The following is a 12,426-nucleotide window of genomic DNA, read 5'->3' on the forward strand; positions in this document are numbered from 1 at the left end:
GAACTATAATTAGAAAATCCCTATTCTGGAGCATGTATCGCTGCTGTGGCCATCTTCATTTTGGGGGATTTGGGTTTCTTAGGAAAAGCCTTAAGTTTTTTCTTTAGGCATAATATATTTTATATATAGTTTTAACAATTCTGACAAATTTCCCAGTTTAAAACTGGCTTGAAAGATACACATTAGAATGGGCAATGAATGTGTGGCCTGGGACATAGAGGATTGGAAGAGTTAGGAAGAAGGCAAAAAACCAAACCAAAACAAAACCCACAAGTAGATAGAATAAATAATAATAGTAAAAACAGAATTCTGTATGTCTTTAATACAAAGTTAATACCATAAATTATTTTTAATAATGAATTTGAGTCATCAACTTCCTGCTAAAGAAAGTAGGTAAATGTATAATTAAGTCTGGAGAGATTTCCATTCAAAATACGGTGACCTGTAGTTTATCTGGTAAATTACCATCCTAAACAACTCATGCTCTGCAGATTTTGAATTTTAGAAGTTTTCTATGTGTTTTTTGTGATAAATAATTAAAACATTGAAGTAGATCACACTCTTCCAATGTTTACTTTTTTAAGGACTTTTTGATAATTAAAACTTAGGAGAGACCCCCCCCCCCAGTTGTTTAAATTTAAGAAAATGAGCATATAGTAATATGCTATATGCCATTGCCTTTGTTATTTCAACAAATTATGATAAAAATATATAGTATCTATCTTGTCAGTTATTTTTTGAAAGAATATTTTAAGAGATGACTGCAAACACTTGTGTGTGTGTGTGTGTGAGGTGGCCATGTTGCATGGCTTGCAGGCTCTTAAGTTCCCTAGTCAGGGAGTGAACCCAGCCCCACTCCCGCTCCGGCAGTGAAAGGGCCAAGTCCTAACCACTGGACCACCAGGGAATTCTGAGTGCAAACCAATTTGGAAGAGAATTTACTTGCTGTGTGAAATTAGAATGGATTAGTGGTAGAATTAATGTAGTGCTATCTTTTACACCCTCGGTGAGTAACATAAAGAATATATATGTGATCATGGGAGAAGATATGTTTAATATTTACTGGAAGGATGATACGAAAACTGAAGAGTCTTAAGATTGTGAGGGGTGAGGTAACAAAAAATCATATGTAACTTACTGCTGTTTTTGTATATTTTCCTTCTTAGTCTTACTAAAGAAGACCTAAAAAAAAGACAAAAAAACCCCAGTGTATTTAGTCCTGAATTGCTTAGACTAAGAAGATGTTTTGCTTATTCCAGTGACTGTTAGGTGATTGAGAGGTAAACTACTATAGAGATCCAGTTTATATTATGATCATGGTTAGTTTTGAATGAAGAACAAAAATTACATCTTACAGTTTAGGTACTAATATTACTCATAACATGTAACTTCTGATCATCATCTTGTCTCTAAAAATTGAATCTCCTTTTAAGATGAATGTTTGGTACTATAAGGATTTGAATAGTGACAGTTGTAAGACCTCTTGTAACAGATTACTTACCGTTTTTTAGATGGCAGTCAGGGCTTTATTGGGAGCTCTCTTTTGGGTATTATTTTAACCTAGGGGAGTGGTGGAGGAAAACACCTTTTTCTTTTTTAAGAAACTTTGGAATAGCTTTAAAGTAGTCTTTTTCAATCTGAAATTAGAGAGGAAAACTAGTCTCTTCAGCTTAATGGAGGAAGGGATGAGCCTTAGCAAAGAATACTGCCTGCAGTAACATTGATGTGTGTCCTTCATAGTTAACTTGAACTTATTTGTGACATTGAAAATTTTATCTGTAAGATTCCTAAAATAGGTAATCTGTGGGACTGGGACTCAACAAGGGAAATTTCCCCAGATTTAAAAAATTGTTAGTAAAAACCACATAACATTAAATTTCTTATTTTCACTGTTTTAGGTTTACAGTTCAGTAGTGTTAACTATATTCACACTAGTGTACAGCAGTCTGTAGACCTTTCCACCTTGTGAAACTGAAGGAGTACCCATTCCCCGTCTTTCTCTCGCCTTTGCTGTTTAGTCGCCCAGTCGTATCTGACTCTTTTGCAACCACATGGACTGTAACCTGCCATGGTCTGTGATTCTAGCCTTTGGCAACCACCGTTCTGTATTCTATTTCTGAGATTTTGTATATTTCTGATACTTCATATTAGTAGACTCATACAGCATTCGATCCTTTGGTGACTAGCTTGTTTCACTTAGTATAATGTTCTCAAGATTCATCCATGTTGTAGCACATGACAAGATTTCCTTTTTTAAGGCTGCACAATATTTCTTTGTATGTATATACATTTTCTTTATCAGTAGACTTTTAAAAGTCACTAGTTTAATTTGAACAAGCTAAATTAAAACTACATATTCAAATGTAAAGAGGCTAGACTACTGTTCCTGGACATTAGCCCTGGGAGGGAACGGATTTTTAGCGATACTTGCAGTATGTTTTCCTTAAATTTATTTTTGGCCGTGCTGTATCTTCATTGCTGTGTGCAGGTTTTCTCTAGTTGAGGCGAGTGGGGTTTCCTCTAGTGGTGCACAGCCTTTTCATTGCAGTGGCTTTTCTTGTATATCACCAGCTTCAGTAGTTGTGCAAGGGTTTAGTTGCCCCTCAGTGAGTAGAATCTTCCTGGACCAGGGATCAAACTCGTGTCCCCTGCATTGGCGGGTGGATTCTTAAACACAACCACTAGGGGAGTCCCTGAGATGTGGTTTTGCATAATTCTTTGTCTTTTATCCCGGCTTCAGCTGTGTGACTTAAGGGAAACTAGTAAACTCTTTGTTTTCTCATAGATAGGAGGGAAAAAGTACAGCTAAAACCTTAGGGTAGTTGGGAGTATGAAGTAAGTTAATGTATATTAAGTATTTGTAATAGTGTTCAACAAATAGTAAACCTTACATTTTATCACTTGGTAGAGTAGAACACTGTTTCTTTAACAGTAACATATATTTAGTTCAGTTCAGTCGCTCAGTTGTGTCCGACTCTTTGCAGCCCCGTGAATCGCAGCACGCCAGGCCTCCCTGTCCATCACCAACTCCCGGAGTTCACTCAGACTCACGTCCATTGAGTCAGTGATGCCATCCAGCCATCTCATCCTCTGTCGTCCCCTTCTTCTCCTGCCCCCAATTCTCCCAGCATCAGAGTCTTTTCCAATGAGTCAACTCTTCGCATGAGGTGGCCAGAGTACTGGAGTTTCAGCTTTAGCATCATTCCTTCCAAAGAAATCCCAGGGCTTATCTCTTTCAGGATGGACTGGTTGGATAGTACTGCAGATTAAATAAATATTTCACTGTTTACAGTGTATTAATTGCAGGTCATAGGTTTTCTTCTCATGTATTTGTGGTATGTCTGTAACATGAGGTCTTCTATAAGGCATATTTGAAAATCGGTCATTTCTAGTTATGTCTATGTGTGTGTATCTTATAAAAGCTTTTGTTTAGATTTACTAAGAAGAATAATTTATTAGTGAATAATCTTTAGTTGGGTAGAAAAGCTTTGAAAATAATTTGGGAAAAGACTGTAAATAATAGAAGGTTGGATTTGAAAAAGATTAATAGAGATTAAAGATTAAATTTGAGGGGAAGGGAGCAGTCATAGAAGAGTAATTATCCAAAGCTAAGAATATAGGGTTTATGGGAAAGAGATGGTTTCATGTTAAAGCAGAGATTTCATATACATACATATATATATATATATATATATATATAGTTTATGTTTAGTAAAGAAATAAAATTTGGTTTTAAAACTTCCCACTAAAGTGTTAATTCTTTTGATCAGATTAGATCAGTTATATTTTCAGGAATCCATGTCTATAGTTTAGAACTATCCCCTTGAAAGAAAAACTAGAAAAAGACATGGTAGCCCTGAAATGTTCATAGAAATTTAAATAATTATGAATGTGAAAATCTAATTAAATAATATATGAGATCTTATAGGATTATCCTGTAATTCTGTTTAGGTGATTTTTATAGCAGGTGAAACTGATTAAAGAGAAAACATAAATAAATTTTTAGAATCAAATGAAGTAATTTCATCAGTACTTTAAAAATTGAAGGCAGAGAACATGAAAGCCTTTGATAAGAACAACAAAGTCCTAATGATAGCCTATTGATAAAGGAGAATGTCTCATTTTATCAACAGTACTGTAATTCATATTTATCTAGTGTTAGTTATTTAAATTAAATATGCATGTTTCAGACTTGATAAACCAGCAAAGAACTTACTGTAAATATTCTGTTAGCTCTATTGACAAATAATTAGCAAATAGTCTTCAGAAGAAGCATTTAGTATTTCTTCTGGTAGTATTTTTATTAGAAATCTAGACATGCCCTGAGTTATTAATACTTAACTAATATTGATTATACAGCCTGTATTTTTTCTTTATTTAAAAGTGTACTAATGACATGTTAAAATATGTCTTCCTATAATTTTGTGTTTGTCCATTGACTATACAAGAAAATTGGTCCTTTCTTTGTAACCATACTCTGTGTGTGTGTGTGTGTGTGTGTGTGTGTGTGTGTGTGTGTGTGTGTCATCATTTGATGTCCCTGTTTCTTTTTCTTTTCCTTCAGCTCTTACTGAGGAGTGCAGGAAATTGGAAAAAATATTTTTGTCAATGTTTTTTATTTCTGGCTGCAGTTGGTCTTTGTTGCTGCTCGTGGGCTTTCTCTAGTTCTGTGTAGAGTGGGGGCTACTCTGTTTGCAGTGTTGCTGTCCGCAGCAGCTCTTCTTGCGGAGCATGGGCCCTAGAGAGTGTGGGCTTCAGTAGTCGTGGCTTGTGGGCTCAGGGCGCAGGCTCAGTAGTTGGTGGCGCAAGGGGTTACTTGTCCCTTGTGTGGGATCTTCCCAAACTAGAGATCAAACCAGTGTCCTTTGCATTGCAAGATGGATTCTTAACCCCTGGACCACTGGGGACACCCTGGAAATTCTTTTTCATTTATATATTTCTTGTACAAACTTGTTTTATTTGGGTAGACTTTGAAAACAGCTGTATCTATGGGACAGAGCTATAGTTGAAACTATAAACTGACAGTAGTCTGTCATATATCAGGCCAGATGAAGAGGAAATTTAAGCATTTTGAGGTAGAAAATATTAATAGGCACAATAAAAAAACCAGTGCTGTTAAGTTTATGAAGTTCTTAAATGTATACGCAAATGTCCTTGAGAACTTATGATTATGTTGTTCTTGAAAAGATTTCTTCACATGGCTTTTGGTCATCAGTTTCCTCCTGTCTCACTGTTCTTTTTTTTTTTTTTTAATCTCCTCTGTACAATTTAGTGCCCCAGGGTTTCTTAACTGTATACACTCCATTCTAGGTGACTCTAAGTAACCAGCTATTTATGTTGATGATACCCAAATTTTTATGGACCATAGTTCTGTTTGAACTCCAGATCTGTTAGCTGCCTAATCAACATCATTTGAGTATTTCATAGGTACCTCAAAACTTTCATATCCGAAAACGGACCCCCGAGGGGCACCTCTTTGCCGTAGTTTCTCTATCTCTGCTGCTGCTGTTTAGTTGCTTCAGTCTGTCTGACTCTCTGGGGCCCTGTGGACTGTAGCCCGCCAGGCTCCTCTGTTCATGGGGATTCTTTAGACAAGAATACTGGAGTGAGTGAGTTTCCATGCCCTCCTCCAGGGGAACTTCCCAATCCAGGGGTCGAACCCACATCTTGTGCGTCTCCTGCATTGGCAGGCAGGCTCTTTACCACTGGTGCCACGTGGGAAGCCCTTTTTCTACCTCTTTTCTGTTTCAGTTAATGGCAACTCCATCTTTCTAGTTGCACAGGGCTAAAACCTTGGAGTTGTACTTAACTCCTTCTTCTCACACCTCACATAAAATTGTTACCAAATCTGTTCACAAATATCTTTGACTCTGCCTCCGAATTATTTCCTGACTCTGACCAATCCTTACTACTTCCTCGTTAACTAGTCTTAGGCCACTCTATCACCCCTCTTACTCTCAGTGGCTTTACTCACTGAATAAAATGTAAGCTTTTAGTGCCCTACAAGGTAATACACAATGTAGAACATCATATATAATGGTATCCCACACTTATCTCAGCTGTCTTATCACTTACTACTCTTCCTTCATATTCATTTCATATCTAGACACACAGGCCTCCTTGTATTTCTCTGAACACGACAAACATACATCCATCTTGCTCTTCCTTTTACCTGGAATTCTTGCCCCCACCTTCTTGCTCTTTGTCTTCCTTCAGGGTCTGGTGTTACTGTATTAGCAAAGCCTTTTCTGGCCAGTCTATTTGAAACATGTACTTCATTCCTTTGGCTTTTTGTCTGTCCCTACTCTACTTTTTTACCATAACAATTCACCACCACACAAAGCACTATGTATATTTGATCCTTGGACATGGGTTTGAACTGCTCAAGTCCATTTATACACAGTTTTTTTCAGTAGTAAATACAACAATACTACACGATCTGCATTCGTAGATTCCTCGGATGTGTGTAGCAGGACAGTGAGTTACACCCGTGCATTGTTCAGGAGTAGCCATACTAACTTGTTTATTTGTCCTGTTGTCTCCCACTAAAAAGTAAACTTGATAGAGGCATGAGCTTAACTCTTGTTAACTTTTATCCTTGAAACCTAGAACAGTGACTGGCATATTGTAATCACTCACATACTTGTAGAGTGAATAACTTTATATTCTAAACTTCAAATTAAGGACTTAATTTTTGGAGCACAGTCGTCTTAAGGTTTTTTTGTTTATAAATCCCAGTGGTAGGAGAAGGGATCATTGGTTATTTAGGAACTAGAGTTGAAACCACAACAAACATTGATTGACTGTCTTTAAGACTCCCTAAGTAATCTCCTGTAGGTTACTTTAAGTTTTTGTATTTAGAATCTTTCAAAGTATAGTATACATTCAGAAAAATGTACAAATCATATGTGTATAACTTGATGAATTTTTATAAAATGAATACATAGGAGAAATTACCACCTGGATCAAGAAATAAGATATTGCCAGCAATTCAGCAGTCTCCCAGTGCCCAGTCATTACTCGTTGTAAAGGTAGGCAGTCACAGTGCAGTAGTATTTCCTGTTGCTTTGAGCTTTGTGAGCTTTATTTAAATGGCATATCTGTCTATAGATACAGGCATTGTATGTAAGAGTGTGTGTGTTTGTCTTCTTCTATTTAAAATTACATGTTGGTGATGTTCCTGTTGCATGTAAGTTCATTTTCATTGTTTTAACATATTCACTGTATGAATGAATATATCATGATTTTTTTTTTCCCTATTCCAACACTAACATGTATGAGTTATTTCCAGTTAAGGGTGAATTTCTGTACTTTTAGTGTCATGTGTATACACATTTCTGTTGGAGTAAAATTGCACGGGTTGTAGGGTATACATAGGTTCAACTTCAAGAGATATGGTCAGAAGATTTCCAAAGTCGTCTTACGGATTTACACATCCACCTGCAGTGTGGGAGTTGCTCTTGCTGTACTACTTTGCTAACAGTTGGCCTGGTCTGTTTTAAAAAATTTTAGTCATCTTGGTGGATGTGTGTTTCACTGTGATTTAAATTTTTCTGGTGTCTAATAATGTTGAATACCTTTTCATACTTCTGTGGCCCATTTTGATGGGTATTACTTACCCTTCTCTTGAGCTTTATAAACAGTAGATTTCTAAGAGTAACTGGATACCATGTGGGGCTCTAATAACAGCATGGTAAAAAATATTTTCCTATTATCTATACTAGGATACTGAGGAAAATACAAACTTGACTGCCAAGTACTAAAGATTTAGTTTGAAGGTTTGTCTGTCTTAAATTAATAATGCAGGTTGGCAAAGGGGTTATTTAGAATTAGTTAAATTTATGATTAATATTCTAAAATATCCCAGTGTGTGTATGATCAAGTAAAATGAAAAAATTGGGTATAACACCTGTTGGGCAGTTTAACTTATTGTCTTTAGTGAGCACTAAGTGGTCCTGTCCATATGAAGTGACTTTTCTTTTTTTCACTAAGTGATGCTAGAAAATTAAGTATCCATTTGGGATAAAATGAACAATTTAAAATCTTATCTATATGTGTTATTTATTGGTAGAAGGAGCATAGTGAAGCCAAGGACAGTCTTTCCAGGTAGATTATTAGCTATATTGGAAATTCCTCCTTAAGGAAGGGTTTGTTTATTTAGTCAGATTGCATTTTCTGAGCACTTTTGAGTGAAGCATTATCTAAAGGGATGTGTGAACCAGTAAATAGAATTAATTCTAACATAAGCATGTGTAAAGGAGATGTCATTTGAACTAATCTTGAAGGATAAGTAACGGTTAGTGTTAGTTGCTCAGTCGTTTTTTTTTTATAGGTTCCATTAAGAGAATTAGCAATAGGAGTAGGAATGCCCTCTTAATATTGTTATCCTCTCAGTCGGGTTGTATTTCATTCTTGCCCTATCTCATCAGTTGCTGTATTTGTTCTGTGTATTTTCTTGAAATCTTTCTTCTGTCTCTCTAGACTCCTTTATCTATATTTAGCATTCTGTCCTCCTTTTTCCTTGCTATCTTGTTACAAATAATGTAAAATGAGTAGCTTTAAAACCATCTGAGAGAGAAAAGCAAATGCTGTATATTAACACACACATGTGAAATCTAGAAAGATGGTCCTGATGAACCTCTTTGCAGGGCGTGGAGGCACAGGCATAGAGAACAGACTTGGCGGGCACAGTGGGAGAAGGAGGGGTGGGGCGAAGTGAGAGAGCCAGCACGGAGACGCGTGCTACCCTATGGGTGCGACAGAACGTGTGTACCTTGAGCTGATTCATGTTGATGCATGGCAGAAACCCACACAATATTGTAAAGCAATTATCATCCAATGAAAAATATTAAAAATTCCTCATTTTATGGACTTAAAATTTATCCAACATAGGATACGTGCTATTTGTATGCTGAGACTTTTAATTAACTTGTAAAAAAGCTAATACTATGAAGTGTTTGTGCAAGTATTTAAATGTTTGTCATAATGGTGCAGGTGGACACCTGATTATAGAGTGATCACTACTCATTTATGTTGTGTGTTTGGATGAATTTTATACGTATCTAATTCTTTTATCTTTTCACTAGGGAAATAGAAACCAGTTTCCCCTTAACTTCCAACCATCAAATTCTCTCTGCCTCTGAGGTCTAACACAGTTCATGGCACATAGTAGCTAATTATTTATTGAATGAAAGAATGTGCTTATGTCTTTTCTTCTCTCATGTAATAGAAAAAGAGGTGGCTGTGCTCCCTCAGTTAAACCTGTAAGTGCTATGGATCATCATCCCCTTCTTATTTCTTAGAGACTTCATTTCTGTGTTTTCAGTCTCTCCCTCTGTAGTGGATCTTTCTCATAAACATTTACACATGTTCAAGTCTTTCCTGTCTTCACAAACCAAACAAAACACTTCCCTCCCCAGACTCTCTTCTCTGGTCCCTTCAGCCTATACTGTCATGTTTCTGTCTTCCTCTCAACCCAGGTGTTTTGAAAAACTTACCTATACATGTTATTAAACACTTTTTCGCTTCTTGCCCGTGTTCTTAGTTTCTGTCTTGATGTCTTGATTTTTCTACAGTATCTAATGTTGACCACTTCCTCTTTCCTTTCTTTTAATACAGCACATTTTCCTGGGCAGATTCCTCCTCTTCTGTCTGTTTAAATACCTGCATTCTTCACAGGCTAATTCTGTTCTCATTCTACTCATAGCCTTTGAATTTTCTAACCTACTTCTTTGGATGGACTCCATCTGTGCAGGTCCAACTTTTTTTTTTACTGGTTTGTCTGACAACAGTTCAGACTCCATGACCAGCAACACTGAACTCATTAACTGTCCTTCTTTACCTCCACTTGAACCTTTGCTAGTGTTTACTATTGCAGTGAACGGCACCGCCATCTACCTGGTTGCCCAGGCCAGAGTGCTCTCTCTTCCCATTTCCCTCCTTGATTTTTAGTTGTAGTTATTCTGATAAATTTAAACTATTTGAGGCATTTTTCTTGGTTGTACATTCTAGTTTTCATTAGTATAAATTGGAGATATTAGATAAAGCATATTTTATTCTTCGTGCTACTTTTGGCTCCAGTTATTAATGACTAATACAGATCTAAAATAATTTTCTATTGAGATTTTTAGTTTACATAAATCAAAATGAAAATGGGCAGAAATTTATGTTTTACCAAAGACGATTCTATTCAGTATTCTAAATCATGTATTGTTTTTTAAAAGATACTGTTTTTTTCTGAATTGAAAAAACCTCTTAGCTCACTTAGAAAATGATGTTATTTCATTATTGATATAAAGAAAGATGTTTGGCTATGCTGAGAAAATGATGTAGCCTCCTGCCATATCCACTCTTCGTCACCATTGCATGCTCATTTTGTTTCTCAGTCTGGTTTATAATAAAATTCCTTGAAAATAAAAAATCTCTCTTACATGGGTACCTCCTTCCACAGTGATACTGTGGTTGTGGCCATTGTGGATGTTTTTGCAAGCATTGACTTTAAAGGTTAGGTTTATGAGTAATAATTTCATAGTACCTACAGGTAGGCCTAATTGCATTCCCATAGTTTCTACAAATGGGTATAATTGATACAGACTGTACGAGAGAGGTTTAAGGCATTAGAATTTGTTCCAGTCTGAGTTGACCGTTAGATATATTGACTATTTGAACAGTTATAATTAAGTTTCAGATTGTTTTATGACTTAGCTTGCTCAAAAAAAAAAATTGGCTTTCTTACTGAATTTTAAAAAACAAGCTCTCATGCTCTCTTTTTGGCTTAATCTCTGATATTTAGAATAAAACAAATTGTTTTAAAAGAATAATCCACAACAAGGAGCAATGATTGTGCTCCACCAACAGATGATTTTTTTACGTATACATAGTATTTACTCATTTTATCTTAGAGAGGCTCAGATCTCTTGCTATCTTTTTGGGCCAGTGGGCTGCTTCTCATCTGTATTTGTTTTTTCTTTAGATATTAGGATCAAGGAAGAAGAACCTGATCCTGAAGAGTGGCAGCTCAGTGGTGATTCTACATTGAATACCAATGATCTAACACACTTAAGAGTACAGGTGGTAGATGAAGAAGGGGACCAACAACACCAAGAAGGAAAAAGACTTCGAAGGGTAGCTTGCACCTGTCCCAACTGTAAAGAAGGTGGTGGGAGGTATGCACACATGCAACATACTTTTTTTTTAGGCTGCTGATATCATCATCCTAATTTTTGAAATGCTGCATGCCCTGTCACCTAATTAAGGGAAATTATTCACTACATGATCATCTTGTGTGTTTGTCTGTATGAGTGTGGCAGAAAAAGTTAGTGAACAAAATATATGAAATCACATTTTTAGTTCTGAATGCCTTTTTTTAAAAAACTAAAATTAGTTTACTTTAAAAGAAGTGTAGTAAGATGGCATTTAACAGGCCCATATCAGATAATTTGCAAACCAGCAATGAGATTTGCCTAAATACTGATTAGAAAGTTGCTTCTTAACTTGAGAATAACTTATATAATATAAAAATAAGTTTAGAAATTGGTGATAAAGTGTATTTTCCGTTTTCAACAGAAATGAATAATAAGCATTAATGGTGGAATTTTTTAAAAAGTGAAACTGTAATATTTCTGTTCCGTGTTTTTAAAAATAAACATTAAGCAAAAAATGACACACTCAAAACCTATCAGTAACTGTATTAAATGTGGATGGATTAAGCTTAATAATTAAGAGATTGAGTCTCCGATTATCCTTAAAAAACAAACTCCAGCCTTACATTGATTATAAAGAACATCTTAAATTGGCACAGAAATATTGAAAATAAAGGAATGAAAGAGATTTATTAGGCAAATGTTAACAAAAAGGAAATATGCATAGCAGACATGGTATCATTTGATATCTATTTGATATTTTCACCTAATCAAATGGATAGATAGGGATATATTTCTTAATAACATGAAGTTTTCATCAAGAAGTTTACTAGCCATGGTACCTTTTCCCCACAACTTTGAAGTGTATAGAGAAAAAACTGATAGCACTCTAAAGACACACCAACCAAATCCTCCAGTCATGGTGAAATATCTTAATATACCTCTGTCAGAAATGAGCTATTTAAATAGACCAGGGGTGGGGGGATCTATTAATAGAGTTAATGAACTTGATCTAATAAAGCCTACCTGCCTTTGAAAAGTTGATCTGTACACTGGCCAGCCCATTCCCATTAATAATAATGACTAATTGTTAAAGTGAGAGCTTACTATGTTCTAGATAGTCTTATATGTGAGGCGTGGAGAGGATGAATGGTTTTTAAGAGCATGTACAACTGGGATTTGGACCCAGTTTCTTACTCTTGGACCTGTCTTAACCACTATACTGCCTCCTGAGTAAATTTGCTTCTGCATCTGATCCTTAGGCATTTGTATTTACTAATGGTAA

The 12,426-nt window shown here is 35.8% G+C and overlaps 1 protein-coding gene across 2 annotated transcripts in view; it reads left to right on the forward strand.

Moving 5' to 3' along the window:
- The window catches only part of SP3 (Sp3 transcription factor), a 58,300-nt gene that overhangs the window by 37,595 nt on the left and 8,279 nt on the right, over positions 1–12,426 (forward strand). The window contains exon 4 of one of the 2 annotated variants that reach the window (XM_070803199.1): positions 10,973–11,062. In XM_070803199.1, the coding sequence (XP_070659300.1) occupies positions 10,973–11,038 (66 nt within the window). In that variant the 3' untranslated portion in view covers positions 11,039–11,062. Of the gene's footprint in view, positions 1–10,972; positions 11,166–12,426 lie in introns of those variants that run through there. The other variant, XM_070803198.1, reaches the window with a different exon arrangement.

The sequence above is a fragment of the Bos indicus genome, chromosome 2 (genome assembly GCF_029378745.1).
Source record: "Bos indicus isolate NIAB-ARS_2022 breed Sahiwal x Tharparkar chromosome 2, NIAB-ARS_B.indTharparkar_mat_pri_1.0, whole genome shotgun sequence".
NCBI lineage: Eukaryota > Metazoa > Chordata > Mammalia > Artiodactyla > Bovidae > Bos > Bos indicus.